The sequence below is a fragment of the Salmo salar genome, chromosome 01 (assembly GCF_965601325.2).
Source record: "Salmo salar chromosome 01, fSalSal1, whole genome shotgun sequence".
NCBI classification, from domain to species: Eukaryota; Metazoa; Chordata; class Actinopteri; order Salmoniformes; family Salmonidae; genus Salmo; species Salmo salar.
The window spans coordinates 38,458,903-38,485,194 of record NC_138291.1 but is presented as its reverse complement, the minus strand read 5'-3'; the positions used below and the strand labels follow the sequence as shown (position 1 = coordinate 38,485,194).

Below are 26,292 nucleotides of genomic sequence, written 5' to 3'. Positions count from 1 at the left end.
ATAGTTTATGGAAGAACAACATCAGATAATAATGTAGCTAACTGGTCAACGCTATGACGTGTCTTCGTGGACAGATGGCTATGCTGATAGAGCTGGGCCAGCTAGCTCGTCAGTAACGGTGGGGCCTTATCTAGAGCTAGCAACTGGTAGCTTGTTTATGTTAGTTAACTATGTGTTTTAGCTTGTTTGTACCCACAGTACGATTTTTATACTGCTGCTTTTTAGCTAGCTAGGTTGTCTGTCACAACTGCAACGTCAGTAGCTACCTTTGCTTCTGTAATTGACAAGCTAACTTAGTCATGTAGCTAATGTTAGCTGGCCTGCAGTGGCAATAAAAATGAACCAAGTCATGATCTAACTAGCTAGCTAGATAGGCCTATTTTAAAGAACTGCTGACTTGAACATATTTGTGACATTAGGTACTAAAATAATGATGATCATGTCACTTTAGTGAAGAGATGTCTGCACATAGGCTTAATTAGTGCCTCTATTGTCAGGCTGTAAATAATGGAAGATGGATCAATTCTACCTACAATTCTTTTTTTGGACATTCAGTTTGTATCTCAAAGGAAATGGAACCTAGGCCTAAATCCTACAATACAACCTCTTGGGTTGCTAGAGTCATAGAAACCTCAAGCACTCTGTCAATTTGTGATTAATCTGTTGATAAGATGATCTGCCCCAAGCCTGTTTAGCCTGTAGCCATCCAGGCTCTGACAAAGGAGATGGTTCTACTGTTAATCAATGTAGTCCACCCCCCAATTGAAAATATTAGATCACCCTATTGTGTTGAGATGGTACCTCCACTCTACATACAGTACCCGGAGAACAGGTTTTGTGCCCCACTTATTTTCCTGAGAGGAAAGGTCACGGTTGTTGTTATTTAGTTCTTTATACCAATTACCATGTTTCAGCTGTTACACATAAACTAGCTACAAACCTTTGTTGTTCTGACTTGCCCCACATAATCCCATTGGCAACTGCAAATATGAGGCAGCCATGATTCAACTAAATGCCAGCTTTCTCTACATCCCTCTCTTTCTACCTTCTCTCTCTCCATTCTCTCTCCCATCCCTCCCTCTGTCTCCCTTCCTCCCCCAGGTGAAGGAGGACTTCATGACACACGGGAGGGAGCAGTGACTGGACCTATCAGTGTTTTCTCCATCCAGCGGATGAGTCCCCAGCTCAGCCCACAGCAGTGATTGGGCTAGGTGGCAGATAGGGAGCTGTAGCAGGGGGGTGATCATGGCGGACGTGGACCCAGACACCTTGCTGGAGTGGCTCCAGATGGGCCAGGGAGATGAGAGGGACATGCAGCTGATCGCCCTGGAGCAGCTCTGCATGCTGCTGCTCATGTCTGACAATGTGGACCGCTGCTTCGAGACGTGAGTCACAGACACACACATTCAACTGTTAATCTCACAAATGTCAACTGTTGGGCTCACAAACATCTCTCAAACATCCCAAGCTGTTGTCATACTGTTGAGGACAATGCAGTGCTTATACAAACTGTGTATAATGACAAAACAACAACTCATTTTTATGTGATTACTGAGTCATGCACAGCTGCTTGTTTACATGTCATTCAAGAGGTACATAAAGAGGTCTTTAACTTCCTTCTAATGGGATAAATAAAAGTAAAAAAAAAATGTCCTCTTCTCCCAGGTGTCCCCCGCGCACCTTCCTTCCAGCCCTGTGTAAGATCTTCCTGGACGAGAGTGCTCCGGACAACGTGCTGGAGGTGACGGCCCGCGCCATCACATACTACCTGGACGTGTCGGCTGAGTGCACCCGCAGGATCGTTGGCGTGGAGGGGGCCATCAAGGCACTGTGTAACCGCCTGGTGGTGGTGGAGCTAAACAACAGGACCAGCAGAGACCTGGCAGAGCAGTGTGTCAAGGTATGCTTTTTTTTTTATTATGAAAATGCTTCTGACGAAGACTCAGTTAGGGAACATCATACCAGTGTGGAGATCTAGTTTTTGGTTCTACATTATTCCCCTTGCCTTTTTCATTTTTCATGTGATCAACTGGTGGCTTCAGGCTCCCTTTCACTGTTTACGCAAGAGAACGTTCTTTCCCTTTTACCTGAGACGTTTTATTCAAATCAGAAGATGCAAATGAAGTCTTGAATATCCAGGTCATATTTCCTCAATCTGTAGTTTACACAACAAGTATATCTGTTTGAGGAAGGGCTTATGTTTGTTGTAGAATAATAGAGAACATGCTTACTCTCAAAAGTAGTCGGTTGCCGAGTCCTCAAAAGTAGTCGGGTGCTGTGTACAGGCCATAGTGAGATTGGCTACACACCATAAATAATCAATAATGAATGTATTATTTTGTTGACTGAACTTGTGTTTGTGGTGTCATTTGTCAGGTGCTGGAGCTGATCTGTACCAGGGAGTCTGGAGCAGTGTTTGAGGCTGGGGGTCTGAACTGTGTGCTTAGCTTCATCCGGGACAGCGGTCATCTGGTCCATAAGGACACCCTGCACTCTGCCATGGCTGTGGTGTCTCGCCTGTGCAGCAAGATGGAGCCCCAGGACTCCTCTCTGGAGACCTGCGTGGAGTCCCTCTCCAGCCTACTCAAACACGAGGACCACCAGGTGAATAGAACACCCACTCAAGAGTCATCGGTGGGGGGAGGCTTCCATGCACATTGGTGGTGGATGGATGAGTTTTCCCTTTACCATATAAATGCTTTGAGTTTCTGTAGAAGTAGTATATAAATCAACTCGATTATCATCGGAAGAAGCTCAAAGGCCTGGTTGATTCCATTGTTATTGATTTAAAATGCAACCCATTGATCCACAGGTGTCCGACGGGGCTCTGCGCTGCTTCGCCTCTCTGGCGGACCGCTTCACCCGTCGAGGGGTGGACCCAGCACCTCTGGCCAAGCACGGGCTGACAGAAGAGCTGCTGTCTCGGATGGCTGCTGCCGGAGGCACGGTCTCCGGCCCCTCCTCCACTAGTAAGCCAGGCCGGACCTCCACTGGGGCCCAACCCACCGTCGCTGATTCCAAACTCAGCAACCAGGTGTCCACCATCGTCAGCCTGCTCTCCACCCTGTGCAGAGGTTCTCCCCTCGTCACCCATGTAAGGACATTTTACATTTGGTCTTGTTTTTTTTAAATACACAGTTACAAAACAAATTGGGCCAATATACCCTTTCTGAAATGTAATCTTCAAGGACCAGCCCAAATCTCAAAGGCACTACACCCTGAAAGGAGTTTTATTAGATGGCTTTTTAAATAAAGTCCTTAGCCTTCTTGACAAATTATTGCAGTTTGATTTGCATCCAAAGTGGTAGCTGTGTTTGGTGTTATGTGCCCTCTGGGACACATTTCTGTATTAGTAAGAATTAATAATTTATTCCTAAACTATTTTATTGGCACAGAATGTTAATGTATGAACTGCAATATCTTAAAAGCTAACGGTAATAACAAACAAAACACTTGGAAAGGATCCAGTTTCAGAATATTTCAGTGAAGAGCGATGTATTGTAATGAGAGCTATGATGAAGTGAGATTGGCTAGCGTATGAGAATAATGGATTGTGGTAATAATCTCCAGCTGTGTTTTTGTTTTGCCTCCTCCCTGTGTGTGTGTACGCCTGTGTGTGTGTAGGATCTTCTGCGCTCTGCGCTGCCTGACTCAATGGAGAGTGCCCTGCAGGGGGATGAACGCTGTGTTCTGGACACCATGCGTCTCGTGGACCTGCTGCTGGTGCTGCTGTTTGAGGGCCGCAAGGCTCTGCCCAAATCCACCGCTGGCACCACAGGACGCATCCCGGGCCTGCGACGGCTGGACAGCTCCGGGGAGCGCTCTCACCGACAGCTCATCGACTGTATCCGCAGCAAAGACACAGATGCGCTCATCGACGCAATCGACACCGGGGGTGGGTGGATATTGGGTCAAAGGTTATGCACTATAAAGGGAATAGGGGAAGCTGACATCCTATGTTTTATTCCTCCTCCTCTTCTTAATAACTAAATGTAAATATCAGGTTGTTTATTGTTCCTGGAGGATGTTGCCGTAGTGATAACCAAAAGATACCTTTGTTATTAACACCATGTGGTGTTTCTGTCTGGAGGCTACAGGAGGTTGTGGCAGAGGAAGCTTGTCCAGTCAGGTGGAATGGTGCCCTTTTTCCTAATTAATTTCAGACTTTTGTTTGCATAATGGTAGATGTATCATGTTTATGATGGCGTGCACGCTTTGTCAATTCCTCGAAATGATTCCTGTGTTGCAGCTTTTGAAGTGAATTTCATGGATGACGTTGGGCAGACTCTTTTGAACTGGGCCTCTGCGTTTGGCACACAGGAAATGGTAAGATGTTAGCTATTATTTTTAGACTTGAGTCTGTATCCCTCAATCTCTTTACAGGGTAATTGTAATAGTTTACCCTGTACATTATGGTGGCCATTATGCATTGGAACAGAACAGAATAGCGCATTGTGCCCAGGAAATTAAGGACAGTATCTCCTCCCTGTTGAGCTGCAAGAACAAAGCTGTTCACAACCAGGAAGTGCTCAAGGCTCTGACAATAGGTGTCCATAGCAACATACAGCAGCATAAACATGAATGAATGCTGTGTATGCATAATCTGGCCTAATGCAGCCTGATTACTAGGGTTTGGTTTAATAATTGCTTGTTTGTCACCTCGAAACCAGACCACAACACAGGTCTATCACGTTGTCTTACAAAACCCCTTGTATTCATTAGGCTCCAAACAGAAGAAAACAGACTAGGAAAGACTGCGTGGACTAGTTTTAATATGAAACATACATTTTTGTTTGCTGTTTCAAAACGTTTTTAAAAGTGTTCCTTTGCCTGGACCATGTTGAATAACCCCTGTTTGTTGTGGTTGGTGTCCCAGGTTGAGTTCCTGTGTGAGAGAGGTGCTGATGTCAACAGAGGTCAGAGGTCCTCCTCCCTTCATTACGCTGCCTGTTTTGGGCGGCCTCAAGTAGCAAAGGTAGCTATGCTCTCTTTAACCCTCATAGGAAATATCTTCTGATGCTCTGTTTTTGACCAACATCCCTTGACAAAGGCCCAGGAGCCGGAATGTTGGGCGCTGGTTTATGTTGATTTCAATGAATGTAAATAAAGCACGGCGCGTGCGCACTCAATCCTTCTCTATATGTTGTTTGGAAATACACTACATGACCAAAAGTATGTGGAGACCTGCTCATCAAGCATCTCATTCCAAATCATGGACATTATTAGGGAGTTGGTCCCCCTTTGCTGCTATAACAGCCTCCACTCTTATGGGAAGGCTTTCCACTAGATGTTGGAACATTGCTGCGGGAAGGATTATTGAGGTCAGGCACTGATGTTGTGCATTTAGGCCTGGCTCACAGTTCAATTCATCCCAAAGGTGTTCGATGGGGTTGAGGTCAGGGCTCTGTGTAGACCAAGTTCTTTCACACCGATCTCGACAAACCATTTCTGTAATGACCTCGCTTTGGCACAGGGGCATTGTCATGCTGAAACAGGAAAGGGCCTTTCCCAAACTGTTGCCACAAAATTGGAAGCACAGAATCATCTAGAATGTCATTGTATGCTGTAGCGTTAAGATTTCCCTTCACTGGAACGAAGAGGTTTAGACCGAACCATGAAAAACAACCCCAGACCATTAACCCTCCTCCACCAAACTTTACAGTTTGCACTATGCATTGGGGCAGGTAGTGTTCTCCTGGCATCTGCCAAACCCAGTCCGTCGGATTGCCAGATGGTGAAGCGTGATTCATCACTCCAGAGAACGCATTTCCACTGCTCCCGAGTCCAGTGGCGGCGATCTTTACACCACTCCTGCCGACGCTTGGCATTGCGCATGGTGATCTTAGGCTTGTGTGTGGCTGCTCGGCCATGGAAACCAATTTCATGAAGCTCCCGACGAACAGTTCTTGTGTTGACGTTGCTTCCAGAGGCAGCTTGGAACTCGGTAGTGAGTGTTGCAACTGAGGACAGACAAAAAAAAACTTTAGCACTCGGTGGTCCCGTTCTGTGAGCTTGTGTGGCCTACCACTTCACGGCTGAGCCGTTGTTGCTCCGAGACGTTTCCACTTCACAATAACGGCACTTACAGTTGACCGGAAATTTGACGAACTGACTTGTTGGGAAGGTGGCATCTTATGACGGTGTCACGTTTAAAGTCACTGAGCTCTTCAGTAAGGCCATTCTACTGTCAATATTTGTCTATGGAGATTGCATGGCTGTGTACTCAACGGGTGTGGCTGAAATAGCCGAATCCACAAATTTGAACGGGTGTCCACATACTTTTGTGTAAATAATGTAGTTAGACCCTATGCATGTTGCCTTAGTCAGCATCGTTGTCTGTGTCTCTAGACTCTACTGCGACATGGAGCCAACCCTGACCTCCGAGATGAAGATGGGAAAACTCCCCTGGATAAAGCCAGAGAGCGTGGCCACAGTGAGGTTGTAGCCATCCTCCAGTCTCCTGGTGAGTTATAATATATGAACATAATCACACCTTCCAATGATTTTTGATTTGATTTGGGAGTTGATTGGTTGACGTTTATTATTGTCCTTGAGGAGGAAATGATTTCAAAGTTACATATACACATAGAAACAACAACGAGCAAACAACAAACCAGTGGTATAAAGTACTGAAGTATAAATACTTCAAAGTACTACTTAAGAATTTTTTTTTTTTGGTATTTATATTTTTGACAACTTTTACTTCACTACATTCCTAAATAAAATAATGTACTTTTTGCTCCATACATTTTCCGTGACCCTCAAAAGTGCTCGTTACATTTTGAATGCGTAGCAGGACAAGGGTCCAATTAACACACTTATCAAGAAAAAATCCCTAGTCATCCCTACTGCCTCTGATCTAGTGACTCACTAAACACAAATGCTTCATTTGTAGATGATGTCTAAGTGTTGCCCCTGGCTATCTGTAAATAATAATTATAAAAAAAAGAAAATGGTGCCATCTGGTTTGCTTAATATAAGGAATATGAAATGATTTATACTTTTAGTGTTACTTTTGATACTTAAGTATATTTAAAACCCAATACTTTTACTCAACTAGTATTTTACTGGGTTACTTTTGCTTGAGTCCTTTTCTAAGTTATCTTTACTTTTACTCAAGTATGACATTTGGGTACTTTTTCCACCACCGCAACAAACGGACATAGCAGCTGGGTTAACCGACTGCCAGTAAAAAAAACTTGGTTATGAGTGACCCATATCATGTTCTTTATCTGAAAACAAGGACAGTGGTTAAGTGACAACCTGTTGTGTTCTGTTCTGTAGGAGACTGGATGTGCCCCGTTAACAAAGGAGAGGACAAGAAGAAGAAAGATGCGAACAAGGAGGAGGAGGAGGGCAGCGAACCCAAAGGAGACCCGGAGATGGCCCCAATCTACTTGAAGAGACTGCTACCAGTATTTGCACAAACCTTTCAGCAAACCATGCTACCTTCTATTAGGTGACTTTGAGAATCATTTGACCGATCGACCCAAGGTCCATATAAATGTACTGTAACGTTACCAGTGTGTTCTTTGCAACATAAAATCATTAGAATGTTACCAATGACTAGGATGATTGACTCAAACACATTTGATACTTATCCCTCCCACCCACACAAGACAAAATGCTCTTGTTACTGTATGAGTTGTCTAAGCTCATAGATATACACTACCGTTCAAAAGTTTGGGGTCACTTAGGAATTTCCTTGTTTTTGAAAGAAAAGCAACATTTTTGTCCATTTAAAATAACATAAAATTGATCAGAAATACGGTGTCAACATTGTTAATTTTGTAAATTACTATTGTAGCTGGAAATGGCAGATTTTATTTTTATGGAATATCTACATATGTGTTCAGCGACCATCACTCCTGTGTTCCAATGGCACGTTGTGTTAGCTATCCAGGTTTATCATTTTAAAAGGCTAATTAATCATTAGAAAACCCTTTTGCAATTATGTTAGCACAGCTGAAAACTGTTGTGCTGATTTAAAGAAGCAATAAAACTGTCCTTCTTTAGACCAGTTGAGTATTTGGAGCATCAGAATTTGTGGGTTTGATTACAGGCTCAAAATGGCCAGAAACAAATAACTTTCTTCTGAAACTCGTCAGTCTATTCTTGTTCTGAGAAATGAAGGCTATTCCATGTGAGAAATTGCCAAGAAACTGAAGATCTTGTACAACGCTGTGTACTACTTCCTTCACTGTTGACGTTGAGACTGGTGTTTTGAGGGTACTATTTAATGAAGCTGCCAGTTGAGGACTGTTTCTCAAACTAGACAGTAATGTACTTGTCCTCTTGCTCAGTTGTGCACCGGGGCCTCCCACTCCTCTTTCCATTGCGGTTACAGCCAGTTTGCTCTGTTCTGTGAAGGGAGTAGCGTTGTACGAGCGTTGCACAGCGTTATACGAGATCTTCAGTTTCTTGGCAATTTCTCGCATGGAATAGCCTTCATTTCTCAGAACAAGAATAGACTGACGAGTTTCAGAAGAAAGTTATTTGTTTCTGGCCATTTTGAGCCTGTAATTGAACTCACAAATGCTGATGCTCCAGATACTCATCTAGTCTAAAGAAGGTCAGTTTTGATGCTTCTTAAATCAGCACAAGTTTTTTGCTATGCTAACATAATTGCAAAAGGGTTTTCCAATGAGCAATTAGCCTTTTTCAAATGATAAACTTTTATTAGCTAACACTACGTGCCATTGGAACACAGGAGTGATGGTTGCTGCTAATGGGCCTCTGTACACCTATGTAGATATTACATAAAAAATCAATTTCCAGCTACAATAGTCATTTACAACATCAACAATGTCTACACTGTATTTCTGATCAATTTGTTGTTATTTTAATGGACAAAACAAGGACATTTCTAAGTGACCCCAACGCAACGCCATTAACACATGTCCCCCCCCCCCCCAGGAAAGCTAGCCTGGCTCTGATCAGGAAGATGATCCACTACAGCTGTGAGGTGCTGCTGAAGGAGGTGTGTGACTCTGACGCCGGTCACAACCTGCCCACCGTGCTAGTGGAGATCACTGCCACCGTGCTGGATCAGGAGGTAAGGCAATACACGACATCCATCCCTTTGTGTGTGTGTGTGTTCCACTGTGCTGGATTAGGAGGTGTGTGTGTGAGATCCACCACTGTTAACAACGCCGTCCACCACTGACCTGATGCCTGTTAAGCTCTCTAGTTGCACCAGGTTTCATCCACAGTGCTTGTGTCTGGAGGCTAAGTTAACTCTCTTCCTCCACAGGATGATGATGACGGCCACCTGCTGGCCCTACAGATCATCAGAGACCTGGTGGACAAGGGAGGAGACGTCTTCCTGGACCAGCTGGCCAGGCTGGGCGTCATCAACAAGGTGTCCACTCTGGCCGGACCCACCTCAGACGACGAGAACGAGGAGGAGTCCAAACCAGAGAAGGTGAAATAAGAACACCACATTGCAGTCAGACCAAAGATGCACTGATGGAGCTTTGTGATGTCTGTATGTTAATGAAAAGCACTCTACAACTGTATTATTATATAAATGTGTCATTCAAGTCTATTATCTCTGGATAAATGTTTGCTTCATGACTAAAATGTAAATGTATTTCTCTCTTTGTCCTGCCAGGAGGACGAGCCCCAGGAGGAAGCCAAAGAGGTGCAGCAGGGGAAGCCTTACCACTGGCGTGACTGGTCCGTCATCAGGGGGAGGGACTGCCTGTACATCTGGAGCGACGCTGCAGCCCTGGAGCTCTCCAACGGCTCCAATGGATGGTTCCGCTTCATCCTGGACGGCAAGCTGGCCACCATGTACTCCAGCGGCAGCCCCGAGGGAGGCTCCGACAGCTCAGGTAGACCTAGCTACATACCTGGACTGTTATGACTTGAACTTCCCCCAACTAGATACTTATTCCTCTACATCTCCTTTGGGACATAAGGCCAGTATGAGCTCCCTCCACTTATGTACATGCAGTTATAAATGAATCAATAACATTACACTGGTGATTTCGCAACCAACATCGACATGTTCCAATTCGTCTAATGTGCTAACGACGACATCATCATATCCTTGTTTTCCCACCCAGAGAGTCGTAGTGAGTTTCTGGAGAAGCTGCAGCGTGCCCGGAGCCAGGTGAAGCCTGTGACAGCCAGCCAGCCCATCCTGTCTGCCCTGGGTCCCACCAAGCTGACGGTGGGGAACTGGTCCCTGACCTGCCTGAAGGAGGGAGAGATCGCCATCCACAACTCTGACGGACAGCAGGCCACCATCCTCAAGGAGGACCTGCCCGGCTTCGTGTTCGAGTCCAACAGGGGCACCAAGCATTCCTTCACCGCTGAAACGTCACTAGGTCAGTTGGTTTGGACTTCAGTGCATATAGGTCATAGAATTCATGTTGTATTTCATTCTGTAATTAAGTGTTCCTAAATCGTTTAGAAATGCATATTTCTAAATAAGGAAAGTGTAAATCGATAGTAAGGATATCCTCTGCTAGAATGAGGGGAGGTGGTGATGGCCCGGGGAAAGCCATCAAGTGCACCAGTTCCTAGTCTGGTTTGCATTCTATGGAGATTGTCTTTCTAATAGTTCCTTTTCTGTTTGTTTTGCATTGTACAGGGTCAGAGTTTGTTACTGGCTGGACTGGAAAGAGAGGAAGGAAGCTCAAATCCAAATTGGAGAAAACAAAACAAAAGGTGGATGTTTTGTTTTCTAGCAGTGACGTCAGTCTGCTGTTCAGTGTTTCCCAGTATTTTTGTTTCTCTAAAGCCAGCTTCCTTCTCCCTGAATTTAGAAGATAACTTTGTCTCTTTTGACAGGGACACAGATTGTCTTTTTGCTTTAGAATGCATGACATATTATCCATCTAGTTGTTAAGCCGTCATATCATTCTTTTAGGTTCTATGATTCTGTAGTTACCCCCCAGTCTTTCCTTTGCCCAGTGAGACTAGATCTCCTCCCTGTCTGTTCCTATGTTTTGCTATGTGGTTGTTTTGCCTACCTTAGTTGAATGCACTGGATTTGTACGTGTCTCTGGATAAGAGCGTCTGCTAAATGTCTAAATTGTAAAATCTAAATGTAGGTAAAGACTGTGGCCAGAGATCTGTATGAAGACCACTTCAAGGCGGTGGAGAGCATGCCCAGGGGGGTGGTGGTCACCCTGAGAAACATCGCCACCCAGCTGGAGTCTGCTTGGGAGCTGCATACCAACAGACAGGTACTAACACAGAAGCACATCAACTCTAACCTCATATCACAATCCGATAACGTTATGCATACCAACAGACGGGGGTGGGGGAATTGCCTTGGAACACTCGCACAACACCACTCAGTACTATTTTACAGTGAAATCACTACAATAATAAGATTGAGTAGATTTTTCTTTGACTTACTCTGACATGGCAGAGTTTTTGTTCTCTTGGTTGTTCTGTCTGAAGCTATAGGTGACAGGTTTGATGAAACAGTGGAAGTTAAATGTACTGCTTTGTCTGTTTCAGTGTATCGAGGGAGAGAACACATGGAGAGACCTGATGAAAACGGCTCTGGAAAACTTGATTGTGGTTCTCAAGGATGAAAACACCATCTCCCCCTATGAAATGTGCAGCAGTGGCCTCGTTCAAGCACTTTTTACAGTCCTTAATAATGTAAGTAGGTTGGGATCGATGGATGGTTGAGGCATTTTGGATGTGTTCTAAATGGTACCCTTTTTCCAATGTAGTACACTACTTTTCACCAGGGTGCTTTGGGCAACAGTAGTGCACTATATAGTATTCCATTTGGTCTGCAGATTTCTCTTCCTTTCTTAGCCTTAGCCTTTTCTTAGCCTTAGCCTTAGCCTCAACACTGTCTGGGCATCCAACTTCCTCAATGTTGGGACAATAAAACTTTCTGAATCTGAATATTTTGCAACGTTAGTCCAACTCCTGCTCAATTCCTGTTTTTCTTTTTCAGAGTGTGGAACTTGACATGAAACATGATTGTAAACCATTAATGGAAAGGATAAATGTATTTAAAACTGCATTCAGTGAAAACGAAGATGATGAAAGGTAATCTAATAATTTGGACTTTAATATAAATTATTTGGATAACAAAAAAATGTGTTAGTGGCTCATCTCCTGGTTTGTCCCACTTATTCAGCCGACCCGCAGTTGCCTTAATCCGCAAACTACTAGCAGTCCTGGAGTCCATTGAGCGGCTACCTCTGCATCTGTATGACACCCCAGGCTCCACCTATAACCTGCAGGTGAGTCTCTCCTCCAGCCGCACCTCACAGTAGTGTTAGTGGTGGTGGCCAGTTGTTTGTTACAGCTACCTGTTTGTTGCTTAGGGTCAGTAAAACCGGATTCGTCATTCTTTGTGTGCGTGTGTTAGATCCTGACGAGGAGGTTGCGTTTCCGTCTGGAACGTGCCCCTGGGGAGACGGCGCTGATTGACCGCACAGGGCGCATGTTGAAGATGGAGCCCCTGGCCACCGTGGAGTCTCTGGAGCAGTACCTCCTCAAGATGGTACCACCCCCTTTACTTCAACCCTGTTTCATCCTCTCATTATCTGCCATTCGGTGTGTTTGAGGGGATCAGTTTGAGCAAGTCGAGGCGCAGAATTGCTAGTCTTGATCACATAATAGAAGTTATTTAGTATTCAAGGTGATTTGAAGATCAGTGATTCTGTGCATTCCGACTGCAATGTAGTCAATCTCAAACATGCACGTGGTCTCAGAGTAATCTCGTCTCTCTCCAGGTGGCCAAGCAGTGGTACGACTTTGACAGATCCTCCTTCATCTTCGTCAGGAAACTGAGAGAGGGACAGACCTTCACATTCAGACACCAGCATGACTTTGACGAGAACGGAATAGTTTACTGGATTGGCACCAATGCAAAGTAAGTCTCCTCCCATCGTCTTTATGTACGAACACCTGATAATGAGCTTAATGATCCAATGTAAGGAAAACAACCTTGTATTAATCTAGTGTTTCCTTTGTGTCTCCAGGACGGCCTATGAGTGGGTGAACCCAGCAGCCTACGGCCTGGTGGTAGTGACCTCCTCTGAGGGTCGTAACCTGCCCTACGGCCGACTGGAGGACATCCTGAGTCGTGACAGCTCTGCCCTCAACTGCCACACCAACGACGATAAGAACGCGTGGTTCGCCATCGACCTGGGCCTGTGGGTCATCCCCTCGGCCTACACCCTGCGCCATGCCCGTGGCTACGGCCGCTCCGCCCTCAGGAACTGGGTGTTCCAGGTGTCCAAAGACGGCCAGATCTGGATGAGTCTGTACACCCACGTGGATGACTGCAGCCTCAACGAGCCAGGGTAAGTAACGCTTGTCCCAGACAGAATGGCCCATAGGGCAGGAGACTCATCAGGAAAAACTCAGGACCCTAAACCTGTAGGTCTGATTCTGACTGTAAGTTTGTGTCCTGTCGAAGGTCCACAGCCACCTGGCCTCTGGACCCTTCGAAAGAGGAGAAGCAGGGCTGGAGACACATCCGCATCAAGCAGATGGGGAAGAATGCCAGTGGGCAGACCCACTACCTGTCTCTGTCAGGCCTGGAGATCTACGGCACCATCAGCGGCGTGTGTGAGGACCAGCTAGGTAAGAGTCTGCACCTGGGTCCTCTCAAGGTTTCTTCCATCTAGAGAGTTTGTCCTTGCTACTTCTGCTAGCTCTTTGGGGGTCTAAGCTCTCACCAGTGCTGTCAAGGAACAGTCAAAACACTTAATGATTTTATCAATGTTGTTGATCCATCCTCACTTTTCTCGTATCACAGCCATTAAACTCAGTAACCCTTTTAAAGTCACCATTGGCCTGAAATCCCTGAGCGGTTTCCTTCCTCTCCGGCAACTGAGTTAGAAGGGACGCCTGTATCTTTGTAGTGACTGGGTTTATTGATATACAATCTTAAGTGTAATCAATAACTTTGCCATTTTCAAAGGGATATTCAATGTCTGCTTTTATTATTTTTACCAATCAAACAGGGAAAGGCTTCCAATTAATTATCCAATTTTCACCATAGGGGATTTTAGAAACTCTTAAAATAAGGGCTGTGTTTCGTGTAGGCTTACCCTGGCGTGACGTTTTGATAACCATGAAAATCTCTCGGACAAGGTGACTTTTATCAATATATTTGGCTCTATTTACTCAGATTCTAAATTGTTAATTAGCATCAGATTAAACATCATGCAAACTACAAATCCCTGCAAGCTCCAGCACATCTATTGCTGACTCTTTTGCTAACAGGTATTGTCAATTTAAAACTTGCACAAGACAGTTCACAGAATTTTTGTGGGGTAAATATAGGCAAATAATATATTTATTTTTTATTTAACCTTTTATTTAACTAGGGAAGTCAGTTAAGAATAGATTCTTATTTACAATGACGGCCTACCCCGGCAAAACCCGGACAACGCTGGGCAAATTGTGCGCCGGCCAATGGGACTCCCAATCACGGCCAGATGTGATGCAGCCTGGATTTGAACCAGGTACTGTAGTAGTGATGCCTCTTGCACTGAGATGCAATGTCTTAGACTGCTGCGTCACTCAATAGCCCCTTTTTATATTGATAAGTCACCTTGTCCTAAATAGATTTACACGGTTATCAAAAGGTCACGCCAGGGTAAGTCTACATGAAACGGCCCTTATTTTAGTGTTTCTAAAATCCTCCCATGGGAAAAATAAATGGTGGGAAAATGATTGGAACCATTTTCCTGTTTGACTGCTAGGTTGTATGGGTTTTATGACACATGCTGTGGTACTCTGTGGCCTTTGGTTGAATCTGAATTCACTGCTCTAGTGAGGGACCTTACAATTATCTGTAATTGTGGGGTAAAGAGATGAGGTAGTTGCTCAAAAATCACTTATGTGATTTGTTAAACACTTTTACTCCTAAACGTATTGAGGCTTGCTATAAAAAAGGGGTTGAATACTTTTTGACTCAAGACATTTCAGCTTTTTTATTAATTAGTAAAAAAATTGAAGATCATAATTCCACTTTGACAAAGTATTGTGTGTAGGCCAGTGACAGAACATTTACATCTAATCCATTTTAAATTCAGGCTGTAACAATCAAATTTGGAAAAAGTCAAGGAGTGTGAGTACTTTCTGAAGGCACTGTGTATGCGAGGAGCACTCTTTTTGCTGAGGCCGACACTGGTTGTATACTGAACAAAAACTATAAATGCAACAATTTCAAAGATTTGACTGAGTTAGAGTACGTAAAAGGATATCAGTCAATTGATATAAATTCAATAGGCCCCAATCTATGTATTTCACATGACTGGGAATACAGATATGAATCTGTTGGTCACAGATATCTTAAAAAAAAATAAAGGTAGGGGTCCTGGATCAGAAAAACTGTCTGGTGTTTCTGGTGTGAACACCATTTGCCTCATGTTGCGCGACACATGTCCTTTGTATAGAGTTGATCAGATTGTTGATTGTGGAATGTTGTCCCACTCTGTGCAAAGTTTCTGGATATTGGCGGGAACTGGAACATGCTGTCGTACACGTCAATCCAGAGCATTCCAAACATGCTCAATGGGTGGTGACATGTCTGGTCACTATGTAGGCCATGGAATAACTGGGATATTTTCAGATTCCAGGAATTGTGTACAGATCCTTACGACATGGGGTTGTGCATTATAATGTTGAAACATGAGGTGATGGCAGCAGAGGAATGGCATGACAATGGGCCTCAGGATCTCGTCACGGTGCATTGAAATTGCTATTGATAAAATGTCCGTAGCTTATGCATGCCCATACCATAACCCTAGCGCCACCATGGGGTACTCTGTTCAGAATGTTGACATCAGCAAACCATTCATCCACACACCGCCATACATGTGGTCTGCGGTTGTGTGGCCTGTTGGATGTACTGCTAAATTCTCTAAAATTATGTTGGAGGCAGCTTATGGTAGGGAAATTAACATTGAATTCTCTGGCAACAGCTCTGATGGACTTTCCTGCAGTCAGCATGCCAATTGCACGCTTCCTCAACGTGAATAATCTGTGGCATTGTGTGACAACTGCAAATTTGTTGCCTTTTATTGTCCCCAGCACAAGGTGGACCTGTGTAATGATCATGCTGTTTTAATCAGCTTCTTGACATGCCACACCTGTCAGGTAGATGGATTATCTTGGCAAACTGACTAACAGGGATGTGAACACATTTGTGCACAACATTTGAGAGAAACAAGCTTTTTGTGCGTAAGAAACATTTCTGGGATCTTTTTATTTCAGCTCATGGAACATGGGACCAACACTTTACATGTTGGGTTTTTATATTTTTGTTCAGTGTAGGTAGTATGTTTATGAATAATTATTCATTTTATTTGAATGACTCCAAGCAATCTGACCCGTCTCCTTCTCCCCTCCACAGGTAAAGCAGTGAAGGAGGCAGAGGCCAATCTACGCAGGCAGAGGCGTCTGTTCCGCTCCCAGGTGATGAAGTACATAGTGCCAGGGGCGCGCGTGGTGCGGGGCATCGACTGGAAGTGGAGAGACCAGGATGGCAACCCAGCAGGAGAGGGTACGGTGACGGGGGAGGCCCATAACGGTAAAACTCTACTACAGCCTAAGCCCACACCATCTAATATAATGTCCCTGTGTGTGGAACTGAACCCCCACACACGCAGCTTGCATAGAAAGCTTTTGTTTTTCTATGAAAAAAAGAGTTTAAGAAATATTCTTAAGGGACTTAGTCGACTGACATGATGATGCATGTTTAAACTGCTAAAGCAGGACACAATACAGAGCTTTATCCCAGAATAAACCCATACGTCACCCCATCATCATCACATGTGGGGAGTGTTATAATAGTTGTTCAAAGGAATCGGGCGGCGTAAATATGGCTATTGAACATAGGATGTGCAAAAACTAGTAACAATGGAGTCATTGATACAAATATGGTAGACCATATTATTTTTTTTGTACAAATTGTGAACATCAAGTGCATTTACATGCTTTGAGGAGCCTTTTAGTACATCTTAAAGAGCAATTCACCACTTTTCAACCTCATTTCTCATTATCTCTACCACAATACCAGTGTCTACATATGTGAAAACGGCGCATTTCTACTTTTTGTTGTAAAAAAATATATACATTTAAAAAAAGTTCTACCCAATTAAAATGTAAACATTTTAACAGTGATTTTCAAACACTGAGATTCGCGGTGATGTGGGGGCAATAACATTCCCTCTGGCCTGAAACTCATTGCAGGTTTTGAAATAAACTGTCTTTTTAAAAAACTTTTTATTCTTACCCTTTGATGTCACAGAAGCATTTTTGTAGGACCTTTTTTAACTACAGATCATAGAAACGTAACATTTTCACATATGTAGACACTGGTATGGTGCTGGAGATAATGAATAGGAGGTTGAAAGTGGCGGAATTGCCCTTTTAACCCAAATCTCCTTTTTACTAACGCTCTCGTCTCACTTTTGTATGTTAAATACTGAGGGTCGAGTTGGTCTGAAAGAAATCAACCAGCAGTTGTTCCTTATGTCCTAATATAATGTTTGCGCTTACATAACATCTGTGCCTTAATCCTGATCAGTAACTTCAGAAACAAGGTCTTTACAAGACATTGTACAGGTGGGCGGTGCTACTACACTTCTAAACGGGACAGTGGTTTTTTTCTTCTTCTTCATGGCTTTCCCACTAAAGGCTGTTACTTTCCTACTTTCTCTTCTGCTTCTGACCTCACGCTACAGGCCTATTACTTACTCCTCTCCAATCCAATCGGCAAACAAGGCCATTCTTTATGTTAATGAAGGATAAATAATAACCTTCAAGAGCACTTTAACTACAGAGCAGTCTAGTGGTTGATCTAAGTCAGTGCTACTGCTCTGCTGTGTGACTAGACTGCATTATATTGGGCTCATCCTCTTGCTCTTCCGGCCACATTATTAAATACAAGGGCCTGAAAAGCATCGCATATTACCTATCTCTGTAGGCCGAACGTCTTTTTAAAACCACTCTCATATTAATTTTACGTATTTCACGAAACTTGCAAAACTATCACTACCATTATACCCTTTTTGTTATTAGTTTGCTATTTTCAAGTGCAACCCCCCCCCCCCCCCCCTCTCCCCCAACGTACCATGTAACCGTTTTCGTACTTGTACAAGCTATCTGTTAGATCTCTGGGTAGCCATGTGTTTAAATACTTTTTGACTAATTGTCTCCATCAATCAACTAAGTGCATGTTGATGTCACAATTTGCAAGCACTGAATAGACTCACTCCATTGCAACTATATTACATTTACATTGACAAAAATATTCTTCAGTTCCTTTTTCTCAGGTGGCTTTTAGCTTCGCATTTGCAAAATTCTACTTTGCTTGTCATTTTCTGTAACTCATGATTTCTATCTGTTTGCTTCACCTGGACCAGAGTACTAGACCATACAGTTTTATTAAGACATCGAATGTCTCAATTTGACTTGCCATTTATTTAACTATTCAACAATATGCTAAAAATACTATCAGCTTCAGCATAGGTGCATAGAATGGCATGTTGTTGTTGAATTAGTCTGAAGCTGTATTCAGCCCACCTGTCATAAACAAAGGTATCTGGTCCAGTGTCAAGCCAAGCTGCTGTCTTGACTTGCTGTCTGCTCTCTGCTGGGTCTCACAACATTCATATCCCTTTCCAGGCTGGATTGATGTCACCTGGGATGCTGGTGGCTCAAACTCTTACCGTATGGGTGCTGAAGGAAAATTTGACCTCAAGCTTGCGCCAGGGTACGACCCTGAGTCTGCGCCATCACCCAAACCTGTCTCATCCACTGTTTCAGGCACAGCGCAGTCCTGGAGCAGCCTGGTGAAAAATAACTGTCCGGACAAGGGCGGCTCCTCCTCGGCTGCAGGGGCCAGCTCTTCAAGCCGGAAGGGCAGTAGCAGCTCGGTGTGTAGCGTGGCCAGCAGCAGCGATATCAGTCTCAGCTCCACCAAGGTAGAGCGCCGGGCCGAGAGCCTGCTGGGGGGGGTGCTAGGGGTCAGTGGTGGCACCATCGGGGCAGAGGGCCAAGAGCCCATCGTGGTACTGTCCTCTGAGGCTGGATGCGCGTCCAGCACGTTAACTGCTGAGGGCGGCGAGCGGAAAGCGGGCGCGGACAGGCAAGAGGCTGTAGACGCCACGTCCATCTCCATGGCACTAGTCAGCGTCAGCTCGCCTGACGTCAGCTCCGTGTCCGAGTCCTCCAGTAAGGAGGCGGCTTCCCAGAGGCCTCTATGTTCTGCGGCCAGCGCCCGTCTGTCTGTTAGCTCTCTGCTGGCGGCCAGCGCTCCCATGAGCTCCAGCGCCAGCGTGCCCAACCTGTCGTCACGGGAGGCCAGCCTCATGGAATCGTTTGTGAGGAGGGCTCCCAACATGTCCCGCACCAATGCCACCAACAACATGAACCTGAGTCGCAGCAGCAGTGACAACAACACCAACACACTGGGACGAAACGTCATGAGCACTGCAAGTGAGTATTCAGCCTATACTGTCTGCAGGCCAGGGATGCATGGGATACACAGCCCTCAGCCTTCAGTTCTCCTCAGCCTTCAGTGCACATAAAGGGACCACTGTCCAGCCGGCTATTTTACATGATTGGCATGACTTTTAGAAGGAGCCTTGTAACTTGGGTTTGAGATTTGGTCACACTTTTACATGAAAGTAGAGTTTAGCCTCAGCTAGTACAATAATAAAATGTTTACAACCTGGAGAAGTTGTCAATTTTACATTGCGTAATGTTGTTTGAACGAGTACTGTGAATACATACGTTGCAAAAATATGTAAAATGTTTTACGTTGTGTTCAATATTGATCATTTGATTGCTAGTCTGATCACCACACAAAGGGAAGGAACAAAACAGTCACTCATCTAGACAAGAAGAATAACTACTGGCTTCACATATAAGAATGGTGTTGTTGCTTTTGTGCTGATGTGTTTTTGTTTGTCTTTGCTCTAATATTAGACTATTTCGTTAAACCAAGGAGAATCTAACGTCCTTTTTGACTTTGCTGACAGTGCATTACTAAAATTGATTTTATTTCATTTTTTTTTTGTCATCCTTAAATAGAGCTATAGAAATAGTGGCCAGTGGATCATTGTATAATATTGACATTTTATTTACTCAACATGACTTCCAGTGGTCAGATGATGCTGACTGAGGCTTGAATGTGACAAGCATGTGTAGTGGGAGAACAACAACCAGCATTGCTTGAACTGGAATCAGTCAAAAATAATACCTGCTTCTTTTTCTGTTTGGGAACTAATCGCATTTTTGGTTTTTGTTTGTTTGCAGCTTCTCCTCTCATGGGTGCACAGAGCTTTCCTAACCTCACAACCACTGGCACCACCTCAACTGTTACAATGTCCACATCCATAGTAACCAGCAGCAATAATGTAGCCACGGCAACCACAGGTTTGTCGGTTGGCCAGTTGCTCAGTAACACTCTGACAACCAGCCTGACCTCTACGTCTAGTGAGAGCGACACTGGTCAGGAAGCTGAGTTTTCCCTCTATGGTAGGCTATACTAGACTTACTATTATTATTATTCCTATGTTATAAACATATTATACATCTTTCTTCCTTCACTACACCTTAGCTTCTTCAACATTTAACGTGTTTCTACTACCGAACATCCATGTTAACATTTGACATATCTTGACTCCTCATACATTTGGCTAGCGACTCGGAAAAGTGCATGATGATCAGAGTTGTTTCTAGTGAGACCTCACACTTGAGTCCTCTCCCTGCAGACTTCCTGGACAGCTGTCGCGCTAACACGCTATTGGCCGAGTTAGATGATGAAGAGGATCTGCCTGAGCCAGATGATGATGATGATGAGAACGAGGATGACAATCAGGAAGACCAAGAGTATGAGGAAGTTTTGGTACGGTCCAGGGTAAACCTTGGTTTCCACATTCATTTTAATAGGGTAAAATTTGTTGCAGTTTCTCTTCATATAGTGTACTTGTCAATTGCATGCTTGTACTCCCTTGTAAAAATAGTTGCCTGAACCCCCCCCTTAAGTTTGTCTGTGGATTGTGAAGTGTGTGTGATGTTAATGTATGCGATTTTTGTTGGTGTTTTGTTTTTATAAATGTTTCTTTGTCCTGTAGATGTCTAATATCGGTGTTGCATGTTTGTTGGGTGTAGTACCTTGTCTGCCACTCCCAAAGAGCTGATGGCGGTTGTTCATGTCGTGTTTTAACAGGAAGAGGAAGAGTATGAAACCAAAGGGGGTCGGCGTAGAACCTGGGACGATGACTTTGTCCTCAAACGCCAGTTCTCTGCTTTAGTCCCGGCGTTCGACCCCAGACCAGGCCGGACCAATGTCCAGCAGACCACTGACCTGGAGATCCCTCCCCCAGGTACACACACCACACCAACAGTATTCAGTCCAATATGTATAACTGTGGATGGACTTGGTTTTGTACATGATTACTAGACAAATGGCAGGTCTTTCACACATACTTCGGTTGAACTCTAGAGCACAGTGGTGAGCTTTTTCTTCATGTCTTTCCTTGTCCTTACAGGTACACCTCGCTCTGAAGTCCAGGAGGAGGTCGAGTGTCCCCCCTCCCCCCACCTCGCCCTCATCCTCAAAGTGGCAGGGCTTGGAACCACCCGAGAAGTTGAACTACCTCTCTCCAACTACAAGGGTACTATCTTTTACTATGTCCAGAAGCTCCTGCAGCTCTCCTGCAGCGGGAGCGTCAAGTCAGATAAACTCCGCCGGATCTGGGAACCCACATATACGTAAGTCTGGATGGTTGTTGTTTTAGCTTTTCCTCATGATTCTATGGTGAAACCTAAACTGAAGATAGCCCTTTGATCTCCTTTCTTAATGATATTTTGACTTTGTGTTGCAGGATAATGTACAGAGAAATGAAGGATTCGGACAAAGAGAAGGAAAGTAGAAAGATGGTAATTGACAGGTTTCACATCCCCTCAGTTCCTTCTATCCTGCCCATTCAAATCTTGGCTGTGAATTTCTGTGGCTGTTCTCAAATGTGTAGCTAAATGTTCCTCCTGGATAGCTAGCCAGCTAGAGAGCCATACCTCACTAACCTTTTAAAGACGCAAGGAGACTGTGACTGAAAACCCTATTAGTCATAATGTAACTAGAGTAACTGCACCGGCCTCTTTAGTGGTTAAACCAATCTACTGTAATGCATGTCTATTTGCCTTGAGACTTTACAATCAGGAAAGACCAACATTTGGTTCTTCCTGTTGTAGGGTTGCTGGTCTGTAGAGCATGTGGAGCAATACCTTGGCACTGATGAATTACCAAAGAATGACTTGATAACCTACATGCAGAAGAATGCAGACTCATCTTTCCTGCGCCACTGGAAATTAACCGGCACTAATAAAAGTATTAGGAAAAACAGAAATTGTTCTCAGCTCATAGCTGCATACAAGGTATAGAACGACATCAAGATGTTGCTTAACTATCTGTCTATTTTCTCTTTTGATATAGCCTTTTCTTTCTTGCTTGACTCACTTGTGTTAGACAGTTGTTGCTGTTTTCTTTAGCTAAATGGCTTGTGGCTGTTCTGTAAATAATGCATTACCATGATTTCCATAGACGTCAGTGTTGTGAATCTGTTCCGTTTCATTATTTTGTCATACGAGAATGCTGTAATTGTACAGTAAAATAGCCTTGTCCAGTTTTATGCTACTGTCTTCACTGTTAGTCAGAGAGTTAGTATAGTCAGGGAGCTGAAGGAAACATCCGGTTTTAAACCACGGTCCATATGATTGCTTGCAGGACTTCTGTGAGCACGGATGTAGGTCAGGGGGCCTGAGCCCTGGGTCTCTGGGTGTCATGCAGACCTGTGACATTCTGAGTGTGGCCAGGGAGCAGGCCCAGGCCAAGGCTGGCTCCAGTCAGAGCGCCTGTGGAGTGGAGGACGTGCTCCAGCTACTCCGCATCCTATTCATCATCGGGGGAGACCCCCACGCCCACGCACGCACTTTCCAGGAAGGTACGGATTAACATCTCGGAACACACACTCCACATCCTCTTCATCATTCACACACACACACACACACACACCCGTACCAGGAAGTTACGGCTACACCCCTTCATACCACCACAGACACCCCCCCCCCCCCCCCCCCCCCGTCTGTGTTCTTAATGACACGTGTTGTTAATCTACTGTGTTATGACTAGATGTGGATGACCTCCAATTCAATGCATCGCCTGAGGAATTCACCAGCAAGAAGGTCACAACAAAGATTCTCCAGCAGATAGAGGAGCCTCTGGCCCTGGCCAGCGGGGCCCTCCCAGAGTGGTGTGAGCAGCTTACCAGCAAGTGTCCTTTCCTCATCCCCTTTGAGACCCGGCAGCTGTACTTCACCTGCACTGCGTTTGGAGCCTCCAGGTTAGTGCTACTTGACATGTCTGTCACACTCTGTATTCTCCTGAAGATGGTGCATGGTCTTGTACTGCATTGAATAAGGAACATTGTGCTCCCTCGCATATTACAGGGCCTATTATTGAAGAGAAATTCTTTGAGTGCTGTCCATTTCATTCACCTTATTCTATACTGACCCTGTATGTGCCTGTGTGTCCTCAAGGGCAATAGTGTGGCTGCAGAACCGGCGGGAGGCCACCATGGAGCGCTCACGGCCCTCCACCACAGTGCGCAGGGACGACCCTGGGGAGTTCAGGGTGGGCCGTCTCAAACACGAGAGGATCAAGGTCCCCCGCGGAGACCAGATGATGGAGTGGGCTGAGAGCGTCATGCAGATCCATGCTGACAGGAAGTCTGTTCTGGAGGTAGAACACTACGCCAGATTTAAGCACATAAATTTGTCTCCTGGCCTATATAGCATGCTCAATGGAAGATCTGTGTGAAGGGATTATTGGTTGCCATAAATAAGTGGTCCACGTAATGCTATGTGGCGTGAAATAAGTCCTCATTCATCCAATTCATAGTCATCAATTTTGTAAGCTTACTGTACAAGCTTACTGTACCTGTGATGTCTTCCCCTATTTGAATGGCATGGCTATGGAAGTTCGTAGTGACTGACCAATATGTCTGTCTTCCCAGGTTGAGTTCCAGGGGGAGGAGGGCACAGGCCTCGGTCCCACCCTGGAGTTCTATGCTCTGGTGGCAGCTGAGTTCCAGAGGACTTCCCTGGGTATCTGGCTCTGTGATGACGACTTCCCAGACGATGAGTCTCGCCAGGCAAGTGCCGCTTTACTGTCACATGAAATCGTAGACCTGAACAGTAATATTTGGACTAATAAAATGCACAGTTGACAATGACCATGCAATTACATGTTCATTTTTTTCCTGAAAAACAACATACTGTATATTTAGATGTTATGAACCATGTCAGTGTCACTTTAATATTTTTGGGGATTAACTGTGTGTTGTACTATCAGGTGGATCTGGGTGGGGGTCTGAAACCTCCAGGATACTACGTCCAGCGCTCCTGCGGCCTGTTCCCGGCCCCATTCCCCCAAGACAGTGACGAGCTGGAGCGCCTCAGCAAACTCTTCTTCTTCCTCGGTGTCTTCCTGGCCAAGTGCATCCAGGACAACCGCCTGGTGGACCTGCCCATCTCACGACCCTTCTTCAAGCTTCTTTGCATGGGTGACATTAAGAGCAACATGTCCAAGCTGCTCTATGCGTCCCGCGGTGGCCCTCTCCTCCTTGATCCTACCGAGCAGCACCGGCACTTCTCAGAGATCCAGTCGGAGGCGTCCACCGAGGAGAGCCAGGACACCTATTCCATCGGCAGCTTTGACGAGGACTCCAAGTCCGAGTTCATCCTGGACCCCCCTAAACCCAAGCCCCCGGCCTGGTACCACGGCATCCTGACCTGGGAGGACTTTGAACTGGTCAACCCCCACCGGGCCAAGTTCCTGAAGGAGATGAAGGAGCTGGCGGTGAAGAGGAGGCTTATCCTGGGGAACAAGAGTTTGTCTGAGGATGAGAAGAACACTAGGCTGCAGGACCTCATGCTGAAGAACCCCATGGGCTCTGGACCACCGCTTAGTGTAGAGGACCTGGGGTGAGCACAGCGCCCACCATTTTTACTGAGAGACCTTCTTAAATTTTGTGAAGAATTCAGTGGATAATATCCTGAATTGGAATGCCATTTTTGCTAATTGCATTGTTTTGTATGTGACGTATAATAACTTGTGGTACATTTTTTAATTTTGCTGACCTTTTCAGATTCCAATTATGCTGATTCATTATTTGATCCTTGACCGCTGTATCGTTGTCACTCAACATGGTTAATTTTGAGTCCCTTTTCTCCCAGATTGAATTTCCAGTTCTGCCCCTCATCCAAAGTGCATGGGTTCTCAGCAGTGGACCTGAAGCCCAATGGAAATGACGAGGTAGGTAGAGAACTGCACCGCTATTGGCTATGCCCTGAGTTTTACTGGTCAGATGAGTTGTCTAAATCTGGCCTGTGCCCCTCTCTGTTAATCTTTCCAGATGGTGACCATGGAGAATGCTGAGGAGTATGTGGAGCTCATGTTTGACTTCTCTATGCACACTGGCATCCAGAAACAAATGGAGGCTTTCAGAGGTATGCCTATTGAAACACACGGATTAGTGTTAGTAATCACATAGAAAAAAAATGGTGTTTGCACACTACATTTTGAATGTAATGAAATTAACTTTTCTTTTCTCAGAGGGTTTTAACCGAGTGTTCCCCATGGAGAAGCTGAGCTCCTTCAGTCACAAGGAGGTGCAGATGATCCTCTGTGGAAACCAGTCTCCTTCCTGGACATCTGAGGATGTCATGAACTACACAGAGCCTAAGCTGGGCTACACTCGGGACAGGTATGATGGCGTTCTACTACAGCTTGTAGACTAGATCATTTACTCTGGCCAGCTTGAAAAAAGTTTCTTAGATCTCCTTGTATTGACGGTGTTGGTCGTGATTTTAAAAGGGGTTCAAATGACAAGAACTGAAATGGCGAAGTCGCTAACATGACCAGAACGTCACTTAGTTCCTAGAGGAACATGGGACCTTGTACTGCTGCACCAGTACATCAACTGACACTATCTAACAGCTTGTTGTTTTCATATTTTGCTGGAGAGACCTTTTTAACTGTTGTATCTGTTATCGTCCTCTCCACAGTCCTGGGTTCCTGCGTTTTGTGCGGGTGCTGTGTGGCATGTCATCTGACGAGAGGAAAGCCTTCCTCCAGTTCACCACAGGATGCTCCACTCTGCCCCCTGGTGGTCTGGCCAACCTGCACCCACGCCTCACCATCGTTCGGAAGGTAAGGCTCTCCATGAGGCCAATCACTGCTGAGTTTAGGGAACTTTGTCAACCTTGCAGTACAGT

The 26,292-nt window shown here is 45.0% G+C and overlaps 1 protein-coding gene across 7 annotated transcripts in view; it reads left to right on the top strand.

Annotated features, from left to right (window-relative positions):
• hectd1 (HECT domain containing 1) overlaps positions 1-26,292 on the top strand; it is a 28,496-nt gene that overhangs the window by 923 nt on the left and 1,281 nt on the right. For 2 of the 7 annotated variants that reach the window (XM_014194219.3, XM_014194226.3), the window contains exons 2-40: positions 1,102-1,385; positions 1,666-1,900; positions 2,377-2,604; positions 2,813-3,094; positions 3,625-3,895; positions 4,250-4,326; positions 4,877-4,975; positions 6,349-6,463; positions 7,285-7,459; positions 8,917-9,055; positions 9,254-9,424; positions 9,614-9,836; positions 10,071-10,334; positions 10,601-10,677; positions 11,064-11,198; positions 11,479-11,625; positions 11,933-12,027; positions 12,119-12,224; positions 12,353-12,487; positions 12,720-12,859; positions 12,969-13,292; positions 13,409-13,575; positions 16,358-16,534; positions 18,634-19,446; positions 20,269-20,490; positions 20,727-20,905; positions 21,185-21,341; positions 21,507-21,729; positions 21,843-21,897; positions 22,210-22,392; positions 22,742-22,958; positions 23,147-23,357; positions 23,554-23,755; positions 24,030-24,167; positions 24,368-24,999; positions 25,252-25,330; positions 25,431-25,524; positions 25,631-25,781; positions 26,083-26,227. In XM_014194219.3, the coding sequence (XP_014049694.1) occupies positions 1,246-1,385; positions 1,666-1,900; positions 2,377-2,604; positions 2,813-3,094; positions 3,625-3,895; positions 4,250-4,326; positions 4,877-4,975; positions 6,349-6,463; positions 7,285-7,459; positions 8,917-9,055; positions 9,254-9,424; positions 9,614-9,836; positions 10,071-10,334; positions 10,601-10,677; positions 11,064-11,198; positions 11,479-11,625; positions 11,933-12,027; positions 12,119-12,224; positions 12,353-12,487; positions 12,720-12,859; positions 12,969-13,292; positions 13,409-13,575; positions 16,358-16,534; positions 18,634-19,446; positions 20,269-20,490; positions 20,727-20,905; positions 21,185-21,341; positions 21,507-21,729; positions 21,843-21,897; positions 22,210-22,392; positions 22,742-22,958; positions 23,147-23,357; positions 23,554-23,755; positions 24,030-24,167; positions 24,368-24,999; positions 25,252-25,330; positions 25,431-25,524; positions 25,631-25,781; positions 26,083-26,227 (7,623 nt within the window). In that variant the 5' untranslated portion in view covers positions 1,102-1,245. The remainder of the gene's footprint in view (positions 1-1,101; positions 1,386-1,665; positions 1,901-2,376; positions 2,605-2,812; positions 3,095-3,624; positions 3,896-4,249; positions 4,327-4,876; positions 4,976-6,348; positions 6,464-7,284; positions 7,460-8,916; positions 9,056-9,253; positions 9,425-9,613; positions 9,837-10,070; positions 10,335-10,600; positions 10,678-11,063; positions 11,199-11,478; positions 11,626-11,932; positions 12,028-12,118; positions 12,225-12,352; positions 12,488-12,719; positions 12,860-12,968; positions 13,293-13,408; positions 13,576-16,357; positions 16,535-18,633; positions 19,447-20,268; positions 20,491-20,726; positions 20,906-21,184; positions 21,342-21,506; positions 21,730-21,842; positions 21,898-22,209; positions 22,393-22,741; positions 22,959-23,146; positions 23,358-23,553; positions 23,756-24,029; positions 24,168-24,367; positions 25,000-25,251; positions 25,331-25,430; positions 25,525-25,630; positions 25,782-26,082; positions 26,228-26,292) is intronic. The other 5 variants (XM_014194240.3, XM_014194233.3, XM_082974141.1 and 2 more) reach the window with 5 other exon arrangements.